Consider the following 23,889-nt stretch of genomic DNA (forward strand, 5'->3'; position numbering starts at 1 on the left):
ATCATTTATCACCATATTCTTCCTGAAAAACGAGGGGACTATCTGTATACGGTCGAAATAGATTTCGGCCTTCGCACGTCTGATCGAGTTCGAACGATAGTCGATCGAACCGAGACTTCAAAGATGGAACAAACAAGCCTAGAACCCGAGGAGCCGATCCATGTCGAGTTGGACATCGTTTTCGAGCTCTAGTCCAAATCGAACTATGACACAAAGTAAAACTATCATGTTTATGATCCAGAGGCCGACCAACATTGACCCCGAATTAATTCGAGAGCTCGAGTCAGAATCGAGCTCGAGCCAAGATCGAGAGCTCGAGTTAGAATCGAGCTCAAACCAATATCGAAGGCTCAAAGCAAGATCGAGCTCACAGACAAAAGCCGTTGCGATCCCACTAGCGAGAATCTTGGCAGTAATTTTGAAAAAGCTGATTTATCATAGGTCTCCCACTAAGTATTTTTTATTATGCTTAGAGCAAGGTCCCTCTATTATAAAGGGCATGGTTATCATTCATCAAAGGTAAAGTTTTTCTCAGGCTTACATTGTAATAAAAACGCTATATTCTTCCATAGTAAAGAATCGTTCTTTCAGATTTCTTAAATTGATTCTATTTGTTGAGTCCTGAGATTCATTGTTTCTTGCAACCTTACCTATTTCGCATTCTTTGCAATCCATATTTATATTTTTATTTATCCTTACAATTTATATTAAGTTGCGCCACATACCCTTGGAACTACGTATAAATTCAACTCTATCCATTTTTCGGGTAAACACTAACAATTTTTTACATATTTGCTTTGTGCACAAACCAAAAATCAAGAGTTCCCTCTAAAGGTTACCTTGTGGGACTTGGAAGACACATGGTGAAGCAAACTATTGACATATTGTAGGTTAGCTTTGTCCTAACTCTAACACTCTATTTCTCACGTCATCTTGACAACTTTTTAGGCTTGTTTTTTATGCAAGTGTTTATGTAGCTATTCGACTTCTCCACCCCTTGTTTTCTCTCTTGAATTTTTTGTGTCCTTTCTTTGTCACCATTTTCTTTTGCCGTGTCCCGTACTTGCGGTCAGTAGTAAATCAGAATTTTTATTAAGGGTATCATATTTTAAAGAAATAAGTATACAAAAAAGTTAAGGGGATTAATCAACACACGGTATATATACATAAAAAATATTTTTTACCTATTTAACAGTATATTTTCGACGTACGACAACCCTTGGAGCTATGTTGCTCCACACTGCTCGTCGTCGGGCCTGATTAAGTCAGAATTCGTGCAAAAAAATTCTATATTGAAAGTAAAGCGCTCCGTGACAAAGGGTCTTTATCTTTCGGGCTCAAATAAAAAAAAGGAGTAGTATTAGATATATGGACCAATTTTCAAATTGGTCACCGTCTTCTTTCTTTGCTCATGTTTTTACGTTTTTTCCACATTAGCTTTCTTTTTTATTCTTCCTTCTTTGTTGTAAACAATATAAATAGGATGAGAATTGCCTATTTCATCTGTATCTTATAAACAGATTTAAGGGTCTTTAAAAGGTAATCAGTTAATGCTAGCATTTAACAATTGATAGAAAATTTTTTAGTTACATGAGTTTATTAATTGTTACCATTAATGTTTCTCCGTTATATTACGGCAATTCTATCTTTCCACTTAATTATTTTACTTTTTGTCCTTTTTCTTCTTTGATCCTTTTCATCTCCATTTTCTTCAATTTCAGGTCCATCTAATAATTATTTTTCTTATTCTAGCAACTCTTTTACTCTATTTCTTTCCCATTTTTTCCCCCTCTTTTCATGTTCAATGACTTTTATTTCTTGTACTATCAAGATTTTACTTCTAGCTTACTCTAACAATTGTAGAGTGATAGCAAGTGAAGGTGGTGGAAATTAGATTTTTATTCTCTTTGTCAACTCTAATTAATCTTAAATTTATTCTTATCCAATTCTGGAATAAAAGTCTCTGAGATTATATGAATCTTCAAACACTAGCATTATTTATAGTAAAGACTAGTGAATATTTATCACTAGTTGCTTATTGATTTAGAGTTGAAAAAACAAAGAGAAATCCATTTTCTTGTTTTTGTGGTGATATATCAAAATGTCACCTTTTTCACTTGATTTCTTGTCAACAAGAAGATCAAATCTTCAGAGTTTCCTTCAATCTGTGACACCCATTGTCCCATCCAAACCTCTACCAAGGGTAACTATCCTTTTATTTTTTATTTTTTTTTTTTTTGTAATAAATCTTTGTGCTTTAGTTTTGGAATTAATTCTCTCATTCTCAAATTGATTTTTAGTTTGTTGAAGCCATTTTATCCATACAGTTCCCCAGAATTGTTTGACATCAAAAACTTGTTTTGACTACTTGTGTTTTTCTGTTTCTACTGTATTCATAGAGACATATGATTTGTCCAGAAATTCAATTTTTTTTATTTTTTTTTAAAATCTGAAAAAGATTATACATAGACGTTTTTTTTCCAAAATTCAGTTTGAATTGAATATTTTCTTAATTAGTTTCTTCTCCTTCTGTAGTCTGGTGAATTTTTCAATGCTACAATCTCTGATCAACAGCTTGTTTCCTATCAAAACTTCAGTCTTTTTATTTTAATTTCTAATTTCTAAATCTGCAGAATGGTCTCAGATTTTTTTCCTATTACGGCCACATTCTTTTTAAATTTCTCCAGAAATGTGTCTTTATTTATTTATTTATTGAGGAAAATACTTTGGGATGACATGATTTGAACCGGTAGCGTAACATTTTTTGTCGAAAACAAATGTGCCACCACATATATCCTTTTCAATTGATCTGCAATAGTGTCATTGTGGAGAATTCGTGTCTAGTTTTCTTTTTAAGTCGTTAATTTTTTCATTTTCTCGTAGTTTCTACGATATTCTTTTTTTTTTCTTCTTATTTAGTTTCACTTAACTTCTTTTTTGTGCTAAATATTTTAGAGTAACATGGATGATCAAAGTAGGACGTGGAATTCAAATGGTGATGAATATTTCACACTTGGAGATTTGTGGGATTGCTATGAAGAATGGAGTGCATATGGTGTTGGTGCTCCTATTTGTTTGAAAGATCAAGATAATGAGACTGTTGTTCAATATTATGCTCCTTATTTATCTGCAATCCAGATTTACACAATCAGATCACCTTCTACACTGAGGTATAATTAGACATCCATTTATTTTTCTTTTCCTATTTTCCTTTGAGGCAAATACAAAGTCTTCTATTTGTTGATTAGTTTAAGGGATTATGTGAATTATCCAAATAACAATTTTGGATATTAAATTAGGTATTAGCTTAAGTCGATATTATTTATATGAAAATCATTATAAGTCTTGGTTATATATCTCGGATTTGAACCAAACACTAACATATTTGGATGACTAACACGTTACTACTCTCTTAGAGTTTTAAGACTTTATTTCAAGTCCCTAATGTATATGAAGTTTGCAATTTGCACCGTACCTTTTTTTTTTTGTGATTCGTCCCTGCTAATCTCATCGGTTTACAGAAAATCACGAGTTATTTTGAATTGTACCCCTAGACTCCCTTTTGTGTACTTTTGGACCCTCTTTTTCAATAGAAGTATAGATATTTTTCTATCAAAAAGATCCTTCTCAATTTTGAGTATACCAACAATAATGATCAATAAATGTAAACCCCTAAGAGAAATCGTTAGGCAGATAAAATATTACTAGTATTTATATGGGTTACGGATAAAAAATTATCAGAAAGTACCTTACTTTGTATACCAGTCAGGTTAGATTAAAATTTTCACACGAGTAGGTTGCGTCAGGGCGGATCCACCCTTTAGGGTGGGGTGATATGACACTCGCTAGATTGGTAAAATTATTATATATTTATGTAGAAAGTTTCTTAAACTAGGTTAAATATTTGATCATGTCACCCCCAATCGCAAACTAGACAAATGTGTCATGGCTGGTAGACCTTTGTAAAAGCGTTTCTCGTGTACAAAATTCAAGTTCGAATTTATCTTGAACCTTGTCTGACTTTCCTATTTTGTTGTGCTTTTTATTTCCTTTGTCCCAGTCATTTTCCTTTTTGGCTATCTCCCAATTTCTTATTTGTCGTTTATTATTTTTTATATGTTTTTCCTCTATTCTATTATCTTATCTCTGATCTTTAGCAAAGACACTTAAAAAAGAGCCTTATATATTTAAAATTCCGTAAAATAACAATTTCTCTTAATTCAAATCTGACCAAGTATATTTAACCTTCAATGAATTGAAATGTGCACTTTTGATCCCTTTGCTTCTGAATATTCACAAATTTATTATGATGGTTCCACCATTTAATTACTTACATGTTATGTTAAGTTTATAGCGTTACTTCATATTTGACGGTAATATAGTTTTTATAAAAATTCAAATATAATATATTTCTACATAAACAAACAAAAAACAGACATTTTAATTAATTGAAGGTTTAATGTGCTGAGTCGTATATTACAAGGACCAAAAGCTCTACTAATATCTCTTAATAATAATAATAATAATAATAACTAAAGCAATATGTGAAAAAATTTAGCAGTATTTGATGATCTATTTTACTTTCTGTAGAAATTCATCTGGAGATGAAGTAGATGGCACTGATTTTGAGGTGGAATCTTGGAGTGATGCAAGTGACAGTACGGACAAGTTCTCAAGGTCTTTAAGTAATAACTCCATTTCTGCAGATTCATGTGTTGAGGTGGAGGGCTCAAGAGATCGTTTGGGCTATCTCTATTTTCAGTATTCTGAGACATGCACTCCTTATTGGAGAATTCCCTTTGCAGACAAGGTACAATAAACTTGATGCTCTAACTACTGTTGCAATTTCAAATCAATAATTCTAAAATTGATTATTTATGTTGGTTGCACAATTATTCTATCGTATAAAATTATAAATATTAACGTTTTGAAGAAATAAACCTCCTTAATCAGGTGGCGTGAGCATATTTTTTATAGTTAAAATGGATTGGTCATATTCTGGGGGCTTCTAGCTAATTATTGATTGTAGTATAGAGATAAGGTCTAAAAGTGCGATAGCTTCATAGATGATTATTCAACACTATAGAGGATTTTCGTAATTGAAGCAGAATCCTGCTTCTGGTTAAATACATTGAAATTTCTGTTATTCCAAAAATTCCAAAGCAACATAGGACTATATGAGTATAAATTTGATATTTCACAGCTTTGTTATGGCACGAAAAGTTTATTAATTCCCAGTTACAAGCTAATATAGTTTTTTGCTGCTGTAGATTTTCGAATTATCTCAGAATTATCCTGGACTCGCTACACTAAAGAGCACTGACTTGTCTGCTGCAAGTTGGATGGCTGTTGTTTGGTAAATATTTTTCTTCTTATTCTTATGTTTTTGCTAGGGGTGTTCATGATTCGGTTTGGGTCGGTTTTTCCCTAAAAAGAAACCAAATCAAGTAAGTCGGTTTTTCAAATATTGGAACCAAACCAAACCAATTAAGTCGCTTTTTTATCGATTCGATTTTTGTCGGTATTTTCGGTTATTTGTCGGGTTTTTTTTAAATATGAGACATACACTACCAAACACATATTCCGGCGAGTACATTTTCAACGTAACGCTATCAAACCAATTGCTCTTTGAGAAATCTATCATTTATCAAGATATATTATCATTTATCAAGATATATTGATGATAATTGACTCAAATAGTGATGAATAACTTAAGTACTCAATGAAAAATCGATTATTTTTAATATGAAATAAATTCTTGTACTTAATAAAAGAAAACTACCAATCAAACTAGAAGGCAAAGAATTAGATTATTATAAAAGCAAAGAACTAGACTAAAAATACAAATGACTAATATGTACCATAAAGTTTTAGAAACTTTATATAAAAATTTACATATATATAGGTGTAATAATAAATTTAAATAGCTACTTTTATAGTCAGTTTGGTTCGGGTTTTTTTTATTAAAATCAAAACCAAACCAAATTTGATCGGTTTTTAAAATTTAAAACCAAAACCAAACCAAACCTAAAAATATCATATTTTTTTTTGGTCGATTTGGTTTTATTTTTGGTTTGGTTCGGTTTTTCGGGTTTTTATGAGCACCCCTAGTTTTTGCTTTGATATAGCTCTAGTGAAAGATGACTGAGAAATGTTTTCTTTGTCATGTTTCTTTATTTATTTATTTATTTATTTATTTATGTACACATATAAGTTTTTTGCTTTGCGTCATTGTTAGGTATCCAATTTACCATGTTCCAATGAAACGAATTGTTAAAAATGTTTCCGCAAGCTTTCTTACTTACCACACATTGTCATCATCTTTCCAAGGTATGTACTCTCTACATTACTCTTCATTCATTCATTTTTTTTTAGTAAGGGTTTTCGCTCGAGTCATCTTGTGTGCACCTTTATATTTCATCAAATACTTAATATCTCTCACCAACACAAATATCGAATAACCTAATCATCATGACTTAGATGGATGGAAAAAATCACTTAACATTTTCATGACAATTAATGTAGTTAATTATAGTTAAAGTTCCTAAAGTAATTTTTCTACAAATTTATAAACGATAAGCTTATTAAATACTTCTTCCGTCTCATATTATCTGTCATGATTCTCTTGTACACGCCTCTTAAGAAAAATTAATTAGGATGGATTTTTGACTACTTTACCATTATTCATGTCTTGATATTTAATCTTTCTTCATTGGCATTTGAACAAAGTTAGGTGTTTCTAGTCTTCAAGGATAATTATTACCAAGGGTAAAAAAGTAAAAAGATATCAATATTGTCTTGAACTTCTAAAATGACAAATAATTTGAAACAACTATTTTTAGTAACCACGACTGATAATATGAGACCGAGGGAGAAACATGTAGCTATCTTTAGGTGCACCTACCTGACTGAGTCCTTTGCTTTTTGTTTCAGATGCTGTAGAAGAGAATTTTGATAGCGGGATTCGTCTTAGTCCATTTGGATTAGCTGCATACAGGATGCAAAATGATATATGGATAAATTCTGATGCACAAGATTATGAAAAACTAAATGATCTTCAGAATGCTGCAGATTCATGGCTGAAGCAGCTTTCCTTTCACCACCATGACTACAATTTCTTCACTTCACATAATAACATAGAGCTTGGTTTCTCATTTTGAACTCATTTACAGCCTAGATCATGTTATGTTTATTATCTTGTTTTCTTAAAGAAACTAAAATTGATGTACTCTCCCTTCCATTTATCTGGTTTTCTCCAACAAACTGTAAGAGTTATTTTGTCCAAGAAACTGAAATTGCTGTACCCTCTTTCTATTTATATGAAAATACCTTTAGATGGCAGAAAATTGTTAGATAATGTAAGACCACATTTCCCTTTATGATAGAATTTCAGCTTTATTATTAAATCATTTGAAATGCTTAATAAATATCTCAGGGGTCGTTTGAAATGCTTAATTATCCCGGGATTGTTATCCCACCCTCCCATAGGGAGAAAAATAACACTACAATCCCGGGATTAGTTATACCGCTATTTTATTCTAACCAAATGTGGGATAAACTCATCTTAAATATAATCCCGGGATTAATTATCCCTTATCCCTCGTAACCAGTGTTGTGAAAAGCGCTCGCTTCAACGCTTAAAGCGTGAAGCGAAGCGAAGCGGGAACTTGGTCGCTTCTATGTTGTGAAGCGTAGCAGGTGTTATAAAGCGTTCGCTTCTGCCAAAAAAGCGAGAAGCGTGAGAAGCGACAGTAGCGACAGAAGCGAGCGCTTCGATATATTAAGGTGCTGCCAACGATTAAAAATTTAAAAAGCTCTCTTTTTTCAAAACATATCGAGCAGCAGAAAAGAACAGACGATTAGGGTTCCCATTTTCTGCACTTTTCAAGTTCAAGTTCATCATGTTCAAGCCCAGGTATGTGATTTCTTCTTCCTCCTCCTCCCCCTTCTTCTTCTTCTTCTTCTTCTTCTTCTTCTTTTTCTTTTTCTTTTTCTTTCACTGTTTCAGTCTCAAAATAGCAGCGAAATGCTGCCAAATTTTTTTTCCCCTCCAGTTCTTCTTTTTCTCATTCTCTTCTTCTTCTGCTTCTTCTTCTTCTTCTTCTTCTTCTTCTTCTTCTTTTTCTTTCACTGTTTCAGTCTTAAATTGCAGTGAAATGCTACCCAATTTTTTTCGTTTCAGTTGTTGCCATTTTTTTGCTTACAGTTACATAGGTTGTCTATGCAGTATTTATTTTAATATTTTTTTAAAAATTCCGCTTCACTTCAAAAAAGCGAGCGCTTCGCTTCTCGCTTCTCGCTTTAAGCGAAAAGGGGCTTGTCGCTTTTCCTCGCTTCACGCTCTTCACAACACTGCTCGTAACAAACGAGCATGCTACTCTATCCACTGTGTGTAGATGCTACAGATTTTTCTCTTTGACATGCATCTTTGGTCCAAGGGCCTGATTCAACCAACCAATTTCTAAATCTGTGCTTTGCTTGTCACAGCAAACTAAGTTGCCGCACGTTTCATATGTTTGACTGTCAATCCACAACCATATTTTCCTAGTTCCATCTTATTTCCGAATTTCCTTCCATACTCAAAAATATAAGTTTTTTGTTGCCACTTGTCTCCCTAGGTAGATTTCACTCGCTAAAGCTTATAACCTAATCGTATCAGTGAATTCTCTCATAGGATAGACGTCAGTTCAATTCTCACTACCCCTTTCCCCTTATATAAAAAAAATAATATTTAAAATACAGTTTACTCTCTGCTCACTTCTTCTCTCTCGTTACTACAAATATCTCGAAATTAGTGGAAAGTGAAACCAAGAAAGATTAGAGATTAATTGGTATTATCATCAGTAGCTAAAAGCCTAAAACCAAAAGGCTGAAAAACATGGATGTTTCAATCCCAAAAGGAACCTTCACGATTGAGCTAAACCTTCAAGCCACAATCCATCATGAACTTGAGTAACTTATGGCTCAGATGTCGAGCTAAAACTAGCATTGCAAATCCGCTCTTCACCTTCCACCCTCAATCTCTCGTATATGCCTTTTTATCTCTACCTTTTCTATCTTAAAGCCAAACTACAAACATTTTGAAACTGGTAGCAAGTAGACCAAGAAAGGCATGTAAAGGGGCGCTGGCTTTTGACTAATAACATATCAAAGGGGCCTTAGAAAATGTAATAGGCTGCTACTCTAGATAGATCAGTTGGTGTAATCATCAACCCTAACTAAAACAAAAGGATTAACAAGCACCGTGCTTCAATTCCAACAAAAGAAACTTTTCACAATGTTTAAATTTAAAGAGCAACTTCTAACTAACTGAGGTGTTGAACAATCAAAAGGCGGCACATTTGAATATTGACATATCAAAAACAAAAACTGACTTCGCTATGAGAAAACAGTACACATCACAGACTATTGATGCTAAACTTGAAATATCTTAGTCTACAAACTAAAGTCATATTTCTATTTCAAAGATTGTAAATAAAGGTTCTTTTCACCGTTTTCTGTTGGTACAAAAGTAGCAATTTAATAGAAATAAGTGGCATATCTTTCTACATATAAAGAAGAAAGAGTCTATGTTTTTAGCATAATGATATTAAACAATAGGCATAATGAATAACATACTTTCAAGGTCCACACGTAGGAATCCTGTATTATTATTTGATTTCATGACCACAAGAAATTTAGAACAGGCTGAACTATACTAAGTTTCCCACAGATATTGAGGCCTAAGTTTCTCTCTGATGATAATCTACACCCACATTTTTAGACAGGTCATTCTTTTTGAGTTTGCAAAAGTTGGATCAACTAAGTTTGTGTGTGTATACATGTATAGTCACTAAAGCTCCACTGTCCTTCAATCTAACCCAGAGTACTACCATATCACTTAGTAGAACTTGATGGTCACTGAGAATAACAAATGCCATAACCAAAAACAACGGACATGTAAGATACAAAAGGAAGAAAAGGAAGTACAAAATGGATTAGGTTTCATCTGCAAATAGCAACTCAGAACAACACTTCTGTGCTTTATGAATTATACTACATGCCGTTTTCATCATTCTTTTTAGATAGAGCGTCAAACTTCTACAGAATGTGCATGCAGTTTTCATCATTCTTCCTTGACCCAAAACTCAACAGCAGAATGAAATTCAGAAACCCCAGCAACTCATACCAGTCAGAGAACAATCTAAACTCTAAAAGATATTCCACTCACTCTGTCACTCAGCACCTTTCACTCTTAATCTCATCATTAGACTACAACCCTAATAGACATATAACTTCCTATTTTTCACAGCCATAAAACTGCACAAATGAAAACCTCTAAACCTAACTCTATTTTGCTTAGAATAAGAAAAAAGAACCAGACAACTTTTTCTATAAGATAAATTATCTTGTAATATGACATCACAAAGCTCGAAGAAGAACTACATGTGAAACAGAAAACTTATTACCACATCCCTTTTGAGATAGATTAACGGTCCGACAACTTTTATTTTTCTGTATCACTACCCAAACCATGTTCGGTTATTTGATTGAAAGGTAAAACAAATGTATACTTCTACGCTTTGTGCGTGTGGATCCATTTTGATATGTCGCTTCTCAGAAACTTGAAAGCTACCGATTACTCTATTTTCTGCCATACACAGTCTTTCTAATGCCCAAGCATTCTTCATTATCACTAAGTAGCTCAAATTTGGAACTGCAATTATAAGGAGCCTCCTCAATCTCACTTCTAAACTTGCGAGCTAATATTTGCTCATTTACAGTCAATTTCATGCCCAAGAATTCTTCATTATCAGTAGGTCAGCTCAATTTGCACTTCAGAAAACAGACTCCTCAATCTCACTTCTCGTACGCCAATGTAGAAAGTAGAATTAAGAGGTTTATTTTTCTTGGATTCCTGGGAAGAATCTATGAGACATGTAAATTTCCTGCCGAAACAACATGGAATTGTGAACCGTGTTTATAAACTCAACATAAATTGGCAAGTATTACGCTGGCTAACAGCTTACTGCAAACCCTCCTCCTCTATCCAGGCTTGGGACCCGCCATGTGAGCAACATATAATATGTCTGATTGTAGCAGGCTTAAGCTAGAATCGGACAATTAGTTTCATTTTCGACATTAGATTGTTTGACTATACCGTATCCCATTCCATACAAAAGAATGATGAAAGGACAATTTTCACAAAGAATTAAAGCAAAAGCTCAACTGCTTCAAAAAGGGAAAATAAAATCACATGAGCACCCAGGATTTCAGAGAAACATATTTCTTTGCACTAATAATAACTAAATATTACCAAACAAGTTCAAGCAGAACAACAACCAGGCTTATGAAAACAGATTCAAGGGCACAAAATTAACAAAGAGATGATAAAATTTCACTAGGTTTGAGATTTAGGTTTACAAATAGGAAAAGGAGGCAACCGCAGCAGAGCTTCCTCTGTCTCAATTGGGTCTGATCTCAGTATCTACACATAAAACAAACAAAAAATAATGCTTCCATTCATTAATTAACCCAAATAATCAGAGAAAATGGTGAATGCAATTGATAACCATATCTGAAGGAGAGAACGCTTACTGGATCTTGAAGAAGTGGCTTTGAGTCATCTTTAGCGGGTCTGAAAAGGGGTTTTGTTACCTTCTTCACTTCACTATCGCCGTTCTTGTTACTGATATGGATGTTTTCGCTTGGCTTCATCTCCTTTACTTTTTGCCTAAGGGTTTTTTTCTTTCACTTTCCCCTCTTCCAAATTCCAAAAGTGTTGCAAAAACACAAAATTTTAGGACCTGTTTGTTTGTCCATGATTTTTTTTCGGGATCTTTTTCGAAAATGTGCTTATGGTACTTTTTTTTTTAGATTTTTCGAAAATGAGTTTTTTTTAAATTAAAAAGTAATTTTGACGATTTTATTAAGTTTTTCAAAAAAAATATTTTTTCCCATTTAAAAAACTGCAATTTATTTTTTAGTGAAATGCATGTCCAAATATAATTTAAAATTTTAAATACTATTTTTTAACTTAACTCCAAAAATTATCTGTTTTCAGAAATTATATTGTAATTTTTATGTCCAAATGCTTACTTATTGTATAATGCCCTCCAATGTTAGTTTTTGTCCCCAAGAAACTACTCTGACAAAATCTTGACCTTTGTTGAAAAACAATTTTTTGCAAGAAAAGAAAAACTAAAATATTTTCAAATTCTTTTTCTAAATCTTGAACTAAACGTCATCTTATTTTGTGTTTTAGAATGGGTAATTTGGGGTCGATAAAATTTTGTAGGGTGGTGTAGCAACCGTGAGCATTAAGAAGCGTTCAAGCTAAAAAGTGGGAAAATGTTCAAATTTAGCTAAGGACAAACTTTGCTATTTGTCAGTAGTTTGGCTCATTTATGTTTTTAAGTAACTAATTAACGGACCAATATCAGGGAAAATGTCCAAATCTACCCATTGTGGCTTGTGAAATGTCTAATTTTGCCTCAGCCAAGTGTATTACACAAAAATTCCACTCAATTGGTGCTGTAAATTTAACTTCCACTTTAACAGTTTAACCACAACACTACCAGTCGTTCCATCATCAACCACAATATTTAATTCAACTGTCTCTCAATCAATTTGCCTTGACAATCCACAACTTCATTTTCCTCACCTCCAATTAATCGTTAGCAACCATGTAAATACCGTTGTAGCCACAGTACACTATCAATTTCTCCACCCATAAAGTATCATACAATCTCACGTCCTTATTTTCTTCTTTAATCTGATATCTAAAATTCATTTTTCCATCCACCGTGCCTCCACACAAATCACAACTTCCACCGCACTCATCCCTAAATAGTTTCTATGGAGAATAAATAGAGAATATTGATCAACAGCAAATGAAACAGGAAAAATAACTTATTGAATTAACGTTGCATCATGGCAAGTTACTGTCTTGAAAGCGATTTCAGCCCGACTAAGGTACATTTGTTAAGACCGGTCGCTCCAAGGTTTCACAATACCTCCAAACACGTGCACTCATAGTTGGAAGTTTAGAGTTTGTACAACATAATTGCCCAGAAACTGACTTAAGAAGAAGAGAGAAAGAAGGTTTTGTTAGCGTTATCTTTTAGTCTATTAGTTGTATTAGGACTTTATTTGATTTATTCTTGTAATTATCTGTTTCATATATTGTTGTAACTTCCTTTCCTTATATTGCTGTAACTTCATCTTATAAATACAAGTCTGGAAAGGTGAGGACGACTCACGCTTTGACATTTTAGTTTATCTATTTCATCTTGGTATCAAGAGCCCTAAACGATCCCCTTCAATGGCTCCAGAAAATTCATCCTCCTCCTCTACTCAAACCGCCATGAATCAATCTTCTCTTGGCCTCCCCATTCCCCCTCCAACAGTTTTCAATATCAAAGGTTTTGTTCCTATCGAATTGACATATGTCAACTACTTTACCTGAAAGGGAGTTTTTCTCACAGTCCTTAAAAGTCACAACCTTCTTTCCTTAGTAGATGGAACCATACCATGTCCATCACCCGACCACGCTGATTACAAGATATGGATTCAATGTGATACTATTGCATTAAGTTGGATTAATACAACACTTTCTTTTGTTGTTCTTGACACACTTTTAAATTATGCTTGTGAGACATCTAAACAGGCTTAGGACACCCTCGCATCACTATATTTGGATCAAGTTTTTTCCTCTGCCATTCACCTTAAGTCGAAATTCCAAACTTTCAAGAAAGGTCCCCTTTCTACGGAGGATTATCTTCAGCAACTTCACTCTATTGCCTGCTTTCTCAGGGCAATTGGTAAACCTGTGACTGATGATGATTTAGTCACTCAAGCTTTGCAAGGATTGCCTTCATCTTATCGTACCTTTGTGTCTGGATTAAATGTTATTGGCTCACTTACTTCTTTCATTGCATTACGGCCACTTCTTTTCACTGAAGAAGCTCACATTAATGCAAATGCTTCTGAAGAGTCAAATGCTCAAACTGCTTTGCTTGCGTCAACTCAAGGGAAGACCACTTCTAATTCATCATCTTCCTTCAATGGAAATCAGCCTACAAAAGGACACTTCCATAGATGAGGTCGTGGCAAAAATAACAAGGGACAATATGGTAGGGGTCGAGGATACCACAATTCTTCATGGTCTGGTTTCCAACATCAATCTCGGCCTCCTTCCCCCGCTACTGGTATTTTGGGTAGATCACCTTTCGCTCATACTAAACAATGTCAAATTTGTTTTCATTATAATCACATTGCGTTGGAGTGCAGAAACAGGTTCAACCATTCCTTTGTGGCTAACAATATTCCTAAACTATTTGCTGCAATGAATTTGGAGGAGGTTCAACCAACAGTTTGGTACCAGACTCTGAGGCATTTGCGCACATGACAAATGATCCTTCTACTCTTACTACTCACACTCCCTATTCTGGTCCTTCTCAAGTCATGGTTGGAGATGGTACTCTTCTCTCAATTAAATCTACTGGTTCATCTACCCTTCCAACAACTTCTAAGCCTTTTCTCTGAAAGAAAGTTTTATATGTTCTGTCCCTTGCTAAAAATCTGCTTTTTATTCAACGCTTATGTGTTGATAATAATTGTTTTATTGAATTTACTAACTCTAGTTTTTTTGTCAAGGACTTGAAGACCAGAACAACGTTGCTCTACTGTAATAATTCTGTGTCTCTTTATCCTCTACGTGTCGCTCCATCTGCTTCCTCCATCTTTGGTCTCTTTGCTAAAGTCTTGCCTACTTCCCTTTGGCACCAACGTTTGGGACATCCTGGTCGAGAGTCTCTTAGTTCTTTAGTTTCTAAAAATTTAATTCTTAGTACTTCTTCCATCAACAATTATTCTTGTAATATTTTCCATTTAGGCAAACAAACTAGAATGTTTTTTCTTTTATCAAGTAGTAATGCAAATTTTCCGTTCGTTTTAATTCACTCAGATGTATGGCATGCTCCTACTGTCTCAAATTCGGGATATCGTTATTATATTTTGTTCCTCGATGATTATACTAAATTCTCTTGGATATACTTGATGCGTGAAAAATCTGAATCCTTTGGATCTAGTAATGCAAATTTTCAGTTCGTTTTAATTCACTCAGATGTATGGCATACTCTTACTGTCTCAAATTCAGGATATCATTATTGTATTTTATTCCTCGATGATTATACTAAATTCTCTTGGATCTACTTGATGCGCGAAAAATCTGAATCCTTTGACAAATTCAAAGAAATTTATGCAATGGTTAAAAATATTTTCCACACCTCTCTTCCTTATTTCCAGTCCGATGGAGGTGGGGAATACGTTAACAACAATTTTAGTTTACTTTTTAAACAAAATGGCATAGTCCATCATTTTTCTTGTTCTCACACTTCTGCTCAAAATGGTAGGGCCGAGAGAAAACATCGACATATTGCAAATGTCCTATGATGTCTTATTTTTCAAGCATCTATGTCTTTTCAATTTTGGGCGGATTCGTATTTATATGATGTCTTGCTTATTAATGTTACTCCCCTTCCATTGCTGCGTTTTAAATCTCCGTTTGAAGTACTCTATGGTCATGTGCCGGATTATAATTTAATTCGTGTATTTGGGTGCATATGTTATCCCTTTGTGGCATTTAGTCATTGTTCTAAGTTTCAACCTCGATCAAGACCTTGTTTATTTCTTAGTTCATCGGATAAACACAAAGGATTTAAATGTTTGGATCCTTGCTCAAATAAGATTATAATCTCTCGGCATGTCCATTTTGTTGAGGACTTATTCCCGTTTCAGACTCGATTTCCTACTCCTACTCCAAGTTCCTCACCCAATTCTAAATATCCAGTCCATATCATACGTCTCGGTGGAATTCTCCCCCCTTCTATTTCGCAACAACCCATTTCAAACAGGAAAAATCTTCTGCTTCCTCCAACTTTGCAGAATCCTATTTTAAATGGGAACAGTCATCCTAATCCATCTAATTTGCAGCACCACATTTCAAATAGGACTCTTCAAACTCCTTTGAATAATGAGAATATTTCCAGCATTTCTCCTTCTTCACCAGGCACTCTTTCTCCTTCACATTCTCAATCACCTTTGGATCACTTAACTTCTAATAATCAACCTATTGTATCCACTTCGAGTTGTTCCTCTCTCTCTCTCTCTCTCTCTCTCTCTCTCTCTCTCTCTCTCCCTCTCTCATATTGCACGTGATTGTTCATCTCATGCACATTCTACGCCAACTCTTTCTCCATCCGACAACCTTCAAGTATCTCGCACACAACCAACAATTGTACAACCTCAAACTCATCATATGACTACTCGCTCTAAAACAAGGTCTCTCAAGCCACGTATTCTTCCTTCCTTAATGGCTTATACATGTCCATTTTATCCGAACCTTCCTCTTTTGCTCAAGCTTCTAAAGACAGTCGTTGGATAAAAGCAATGAGTTCTGAATTCGATGCTCTCGTCCAAAATAAAACTTGGACTTTGGTGCCTCCTCCTCCTAATGCAAATATTGTTGGCAACAAATGGGTGTTTCAAATCAAGTTTTGTGCAAATGGCTCCGTTGAAAGATTTAAAGCTCGTCTAGTGGCTCAAGGTTTTTCGTAGAAGCCTGGAGTGGATTATCTTGATACTTTTACTCCTGTAGTCAAGCCCAGTACAGTGCGTTTGGTCTGGACAAGATGCTGAATCAGAGTCACAATAACCTTTGACAGTACAATCAGGACTTGCAGACATAAAAATCCCAAGGGTAGGATCAACATTCAGGTATCTAAGCAAATGGTAAGCAACTTTGAAGTGAGGTTCCCTGGGATCTTGCATGAATTGACTAAGGTGTTGAACAGTATATGCAATGTCCAGTCTAGTATTTGTGAGGAAGTTCAATTTCCCTATCAATGTCCTATAGAGAGAGGGATCTATCAATGGTATACCTTCCTTGGCTTTGAGTTTGATAGTTGGTCTAGTAGTGAGTTGAAAGTATTACAATGAATGCACTCATACTCCTTCAAAAGATCAAGGGCAAACTTTCTTTGGGAGATTATGACACCATCCTCCCTGTAGAGATTCTAAGCCCAGAAAATAGTGTAGTCTTCCCAAATTCTTGATTCTAAATTGAGCATATAGGAAACTCTTCAACAATGTGATCTCCTCTTAGCTATTCCCGATGATGATTAAATCATCTACATAAACTACAATGTAGATGATGGAAGAGTCAGATTTCTTGTAAAATAAAGAATATCATTGAGGGAGTGAACATATCCCTTGGAGTACAGAGCTTCAGCCAATATAGCATACCACAGTCGACTGCCTGTTTCAAGCCATATAATGATTTATTCAACTTCACACTAATCCAGGTGTATCAACCAGTAGACCAAGAGGCAAATCCATATACACTTCCTCATATAAATTCCCATAAAGGAAGGCATTATTTACATCAACTTGAAAGATGCCTCAATGCTTCTTTACTGCACTTGCTATGAGTGCCCTATAATTTGTCATTTTCATAACTGGTGAAAAGGTCTTAGTGTAATCAATACCAGCCTGCTAAGTATATCATTTTACCACCAGCCTGCTAAGTATACCATTTTACCTGGCTTTGAATCTTTCAACACTACCATCAGCTTTGTGTTTGAATTTATACACCTATCGACAGCCTATTGGATTCTTTCCTACAGACAAGGAAACTAAGTCCTAAGTGTGATTGGCATGGAGTGCTTCAAATTTCAGTGTCATGGTTACTTGCCAGGTATGATACAAAGTTGCTTCCTCATAGGAGCTTGGCTCACTATCATGACAGATGCTTCGCACAAGTTGTTGTCTGTCGGGGACCAATGAGTTGAAAGAAACATGATGGTGTTTGGAAAAGAGAGCACTAAGAGAAAAAGGGGAGTAGATGTAGTAGTAGGAGTAGATGAAGTAGATACAGTGTGTGTATCAGTTTGCAAATTAAGCAGGGCATACATAATCTTTCAAGTTCATAGGCAAATAATGTTCTCTAGTGGATTTCCTAAGCACATGGTTGGTCTGAGTTAGAGGTGGTGGATGAATGACAGGGACTGCAAATGTGAAAAGTGACTAGGGGAGGACACAATCGGAGTATTTGCAGGTGAGACTGCGTTTGAGGTATCACATGTATCTGCTAGTGAACTAGGTGTATGATCAACAGAATGTACCTCAGTAAGTGGCACATCTACTGCAGTAAAAACAGAATCAAGTACTAAAGGAAAAAGGAGAGGGACTATCAGGTAAGATATCAAAGGGAAAGATGTGCTCATGAAAGGTCACATCCCTGGAGACAAGAATCTTTTTAGTGGCTAGACTCAGAACTTTGTAACCTTTAGTCTCATAAGGGTACCCCACAAAGACACGAGGAGTTGTCCTAGGTTTAAAATTTATCTCAAAAATTTTGAACTTGGAGACAAGAATCGTCTTAGTGGCTAGATTCAGAACTTTGTAACCTTTAGTCTCATAAGGGTACCTCACAAATACACGAGGAGTGGTCCTAGATTCAAAATTTATCTCGATGAACTTTTGGTATGGTGGGAAAACACAAATATCCAAAAATTCTCAAATGGGAATAGGTTGGTTTTTTATTATAGAGGATCTCAATTGGACACTTATTTTTTATGTAAGTAGCGGGGAGTCTGTTTATGATATGGGTTGCTGCCAATACACGCTCACCCCAGTACTGTAAATGTAATATGGCCAAATTTTTATGACATTTGCCATGACATAATATCCATTATAACAAATTTGTGGTTCATGACATTTGCCATGACATAATATCTATTATAACAAATTTGTGGTTCATGACATTTGCCATGACATAATATCCATTATAAGGCTAATGATTTCTTGCTATAAATAGAGGAGTTTCTCCTCATTTGCAAACACACCAATTCAAGAGCTTTTTACTCTTGTCTTTCTTTCTCCTCCTTTATTTCATTATAGAGTATTTTGTAAGAGAGTGAGTGTTGGAAAATACTTGTGTGAACCCTTTCTTTGGAGTGATCTTGTGAGGTTATTCTCTTGGGGTACTTGGGATTAATTAGAGTATTTACTCTAATTTTATACTCTCTTTTGTACTCTTATTGGTATAGTAAAATTGCTCCTCTCCGCTTATGGACGTAGGTCACCTTGACCAAACCACGTTAAATTTGTGTCTTCTTTATATTCTTTAATTGCCGTTATTATCACCTTCCATTGTCTTTGTTATTGTCATTATACCGTTGTTTGGCTAAATTCCGCACTACCCGGGTTCCCGATCCTAACAAATTGGTATCAGAGCCTGATTTAACCGGCCAAAATGACTCTAACAAAGTCTTATGTTGAGAAATTTGACCGAAGTGCAAACTTTGGAATGTGACAATTAAAGATGGAAGCTATCCTAATTCAGGATGGCTTAGATTTGGCACTGCAAGGAAAGGAGAAGATGCCGGATAAAATGACGGACGAGGAGTTTGCCGTCATAGACAAAAAGGCAAAAGCAGGTATTATTTTAAATCTTTCAAATGAGGTTTTGCGTGAAGTTACAATAGAAAGCTCAGCCAAAGGCATATGGGAAAAACTTAAAACCCTATATATGAAAAGAACAGTAGAAAATAGACTTTACCTAAAGCAAAAACTCTACACTTTTCGTATGGCTGAAGGTACCTCTATACTTACTCATCTTGATACTTTTGATTCTCTTCTTATGGATTTAAGTAACATAGATGCTGAAATCAAAGATGAGGATCAAGTTGTGTTATTGCTTGTTTCCTTACCCCAGTTGTTTAAACATATAAGAGATACTATGCTTTATGGAAAGGATAATATCTCTTATAAAGATATCAAATCTATTTTGAAATCAAAAGAACAAATAGATAGAGATATTACTGGGAAAACTAGTGGGAACCAAGGGGAAGGCTTATTTATAAGAGGTAGATCCAATAAGAAAGATTCAAGTAGTGAAAAACCTAAATCAAGGTCAAAATCCAGATACAGAAATGTCATGTGCAAATATTGTTATAAGAAAGGTCACATTATTTCTGAATGCTTTAAATTGAAAAACAAAGAAAACCATACAGAAAAGAAAAATGAGCACAAAAATATTGACACTGCCGAAGCAAGTGTAGCTGCTGATGAGACTGAGGGAACTATTTTTTTAGCAACTAATAATAGTTTCAAATCTAACAATGAGTGGATTTTAGATTCGGGTTGTTCTTATCATATGTGTCCCAGTCGGGATTTATTTACCACATATGAATCTATTGGAGGTGGAGTTGTCTTGATGGGCAACAATGCTGCCTGCAAAGTTATTGGAAAAGGTACAGTCCGAATCAAAATGCACGATGGTGTGGTGAGAACTCTCACCGATGTTAGACATGTTCCTGACTTGAAGAAAAATCTCATCTCTTTGGGCACTCTAGAATCTCTTGGGTGCAAGTACACAGGTGAAGGTGGAGTTCTGAAAATTTCTCATGGTGCTCTTGTGATCATGAAAGCACGCAGATCTGGTACGTTGTATACTCTTTTGGGATCTACTATTACAGGTGCTGCTGCAATTTCAATATCAGATAAATCAGATTCTGACATCACCAAATTGTGGCATATGCGATTGGGGCATATGAGTGAAAAAGGTCTTTCCATCCTCGGAAAAAGAGGTCTCTTATGTGGCCAAAGAATCGGAAATATGGAGTTCTATGAACATTGTGTGTTCGGGAAGCAGAAAAGAGTCAGCTTCAAATCTCCAGCGATTCATAGAACAAAAGGTACTTTGGATTACATTCATTCAGATCTTTGGGGTCCTTCACGTACCCCATCAAAATGTGGTGCCAGGTATATGTTAAATTTCATTGATGATTATTCAAGGAAAGTTTGGGTTTATTTCCTGAAAAATAAAAGTGATGTTTTCTTAAATTTCAAACAATGGAAAGTTTTGATTGAGAAGCAAACAGGAAAATAGGTTAAGCGGCTTAGAACAGATAATGGCTTGGAATTTTGTAATGATGAATTCAACGAATTTTGCAAGAATGAAGGAATTGCTCGACATCGTACTGTGAGAATGACACCTCAACAAAATAGTATGGCAGAAAGGATGAATAGAACTCTTTTGGAAAGGGCTCATTGCATGATTTCAAATGCTGGGTTGACAAATGCCTTTTGGGCAGAAGCTATCTCTACAGCTTGTTATATTGTCAACCGAGCTCCTTTTGCACCTTTGAACTTTAAGACTCCAGAGAAAATGTGGTCAGGTACTCCTGCTAATTATTCTAATTTAAAGATATTTGGTTGCCCTGCATACATGCATGTAAATGATAGAAAATTAGAGCCAAGGGCTAAAAAGTGCATTTTCCTTAAGTATGCATCTGGGGTGAAAGGATACTGACTATGGTATCCTGATCCTACGGCACCAAAATTTATAATTAGCAGAGATGTAACCTTTGATGAATCCTCTATGTTACATTCTAGAAAAGAGACTTCTAGTTCTTGTAATACAGATAAAGGAAAGAGTACACAGAACCAGGTGGAGATTGAGATTGGCATTCCTTCTGAGCCAAGCTCATCAACTTTTGAGCAAAATACAGTTGAAACTTCTGAAGTTGAGACATAAGCTGAAATTCCTGAAGTTGAGACTCCTGAAGTTGAACCAGAAGAAGAGGAGTATTCTATAGCCAAACATAGACCAAGAAGAGAAGGCAAACAACCATTAAGGTTTGGAGATTATGTTGCATTTGCTTTTTCAGTTGCACAGGAAACTGAAGAAATTGGAGAACCATCAAAATATTCAGAAGCAGTTTCTGGTGCTGACTTAGCCAAGTGGCTGATTGCAATGAATGAAGAAATTGAGTCTCTCCACAAGAATGGTACTTGGTCTCTTATGAAGCTGCCATCAGGAAAAAGAATTGTTGGTTGCAAATGGGTCTTCAAGAAAAAGGATGGCATTCCAGGGGTTGAAGATGCGAGGTATAAGGCACGATTAGTTGCAAAAGGCTATAGTCAGGTGCAAGGAGTTGATTTTAATGATATTTTCTCACCTGTTGTTAAACATAGCTCTATTCGTATCTTGCTTGCCTTCGTTGCCATGTATTATTTGGAATTAGAACAACTTGATGTTAAGACAGCTTTCTTACATGGCGAACTTGAGGAACAAATATACATGCATCAACCCAAAGGATTTGAAATTGAAGGAAAAGAAGATCATGTTTGCTTGTTGAAGAAATCCTTGTACGGATTAAAGCAGTCTCCAAGGCAATGGTATAAAAGGTTTGATTCCTTTATGTTGGGTCATGGTTATTCGAGGAGCATGTATGATAGTTGTGTTTACTTCCGGAAGTTAAATGATGGTTCATTTGTGTACCTATTATTATATGTTGATGACATGCTCATTGCTGCTAAGGATTTAACAGAAATTCACAATTTGAAAAGTCAGCTGAAAAGTGAATTTGAGATGAAAGATTTGGGAGCAGCTAAGAAAATCCTTGGCATGGAGATCAAAAGAGATCGAAAAACCAACAGGCTATTTCTGACCTAGAAGAAGTACTTGGAGAAAGTCTTGGAGAGGTTTGGCATGAAAGATGCTAAACCAGTTAGTACCCCTCTTGCTGCTCATTTTAAGTTATCAGTTGCTCAGTTCCCGCAGTCAGAGGAAGAAGAGAGGTACATGGCACAGGTTCCTTATTCCAGTGCAGTCGGCAGTATTATGTATGCAATGGTTTGTACACGTCCAGACATTTCACAAGCAGTGAGCGTGGTAAGCCGGTATATGGCTTGCCCTGGTAAAGCACATTGGCATGCTGTGAAATGGATTCTCACATACTTGCGAGGTACTTCAAACACATGTTTGGAGTTTGGGAGAAATACTAACACTTTGGTTGGTTTTGTAGACTCAGATTATGCAGGTGATCTTGACAAAAGAAGATCACTGACAGGCTATGTATTTTGCATCGGGGGTTGCGCTATTAGTTGGAAAGCTACATTACAACATGTAGTAGCTTTATCTACTACCGAAGCAGAATATATGGCAGTGACCGAGGCGATCAAAGAAGCTTTATGGTTGAAGGGTCTATTTGCGGAACTCAGTTTACACCAAGGTGGTATTACCATTTTCTGTGATAGTCAAAGTGCCATTCACTTGACTAAATATCAAATGTATCATGAGAGGACGAAGCACATTGATATAAAGTATCATTTCATCCAAGAAACCATTGCTGAAAGAAAAGTTTTTGTTTAGAAGATCAACACTAGAGACAATCTTGCTGACATGTTCACAAAACCTCTTCCAGTATCCAAGTTCAAGCTTTACATGAAGTTGATTGGCATTTATGAAGAATGATTTTGCCCATTGGGGTTTTTGCGGAGAAGGTGGAGCAAATTTACTATAAGCCGAAATTAGGCCAAGGTGGATATTTGTAATATGGCCAAATTTTCATGACATTTGCCATGACATAATATCCATTATAACAAATTTGTGGTTCATGACATTTGCCATGACATAATATCCATTATAACAAATTTGTGATTCATGACATTTGCCATGACATAATATCCATTATAAGGCCAAGGATTTCTTGCTATAAATAGAGGAGTTTCTCCTCATTTGCAAACACACCAATTCAAGAGCTTTTCACTCTTGTCTTTCTTTCTCCTCCTTTATTTCATTATAGAGTATTTTGTAAGAGAGTGAGTGTTGGGAAACACTTGTGTGAACCCTTTCTTTGGAGTGATCTTGTGAGGTTATTCTCTTGGGGTATTTGGGATTAATTAGAGTATTTACTCTAATTTTGTACTCTCTTTTGTACTCTTGTTGGTATAGTGAAATTGCTCATCTCCGCTTGTGGACGTAGGTCACCTTGACCGAACCACGTTAAATTTGTGTCTTCTTTATATTCTTTAATTGCCGTTATTATCACCTTCTAT

The 23,889-nt window shown here is 35.3% G+C and overlaps 1 protein-coding gene and 1 long non-coding RNA gene across 2 annotated transcripts; one reads left to right on the forward strand and one right to left on the reverse strand.

The window, feature by feature from the left end:
- The first annotated feature begins 1,741 nt into the window (after positions 1–1,741).
- LOC107780077 (uncharacterized) lies at positions 1,742–11,078 on the forward strand. The gene is made up of 6 exons (XM_016600597.2): positions 1,742–2,203; positions 2,956–3,170; positions 4,591–4,810; positions 5,271–5,356; positions 6,239–6,330; positions 6,934–11,078. The coding sequence occupies exons 1-6, from the start codon at positions 2,102–2,104 to the stop codon at positions 7,158–7,160; spliced, it is 942 nt and encodes a 313-aa protein (XP_016456083.1). The 5' UTR covers positions 1,742–2,101; the 3' UTR covers positions 7,161–11,078.
- A 133-nt stretch (positions 11,079–11,211) lies between these two features.
- LOC107780078 (uncharacterized) lies at positions 11,212–11,829 on the reverse strand. Its single transcript, XR_001646738.2, has 2 exons — positions 11,578–11,829; positions 11,212–11,467 (listed from the first exon to the last, which is right to left on the reverse strand). It is a non-coding gene; the product is annotated as an uncharacterized LOC107780078 (long non-coding RNA).
- Between the last annotated feature and the right edge of the window lie 12,060 nt (positions 11,830–23,889).

The sequence above is a fragment of the Nicotiana tabacum genome, chromosome 19 (assembly GCF_000715075.1).
Source record: "Nicotiana tabacum cultivar K326 chromosome 19, ASM71507v2, whole genome shotgun sequence".
Taxonomy (NCBI): domain Eukaryota; kingdom Viridiplantae; phylum Streptophyta; class Magnoliopsida; order Solanales; family Solanaceae; genus Nicotiana; species Nicotiana tabacum.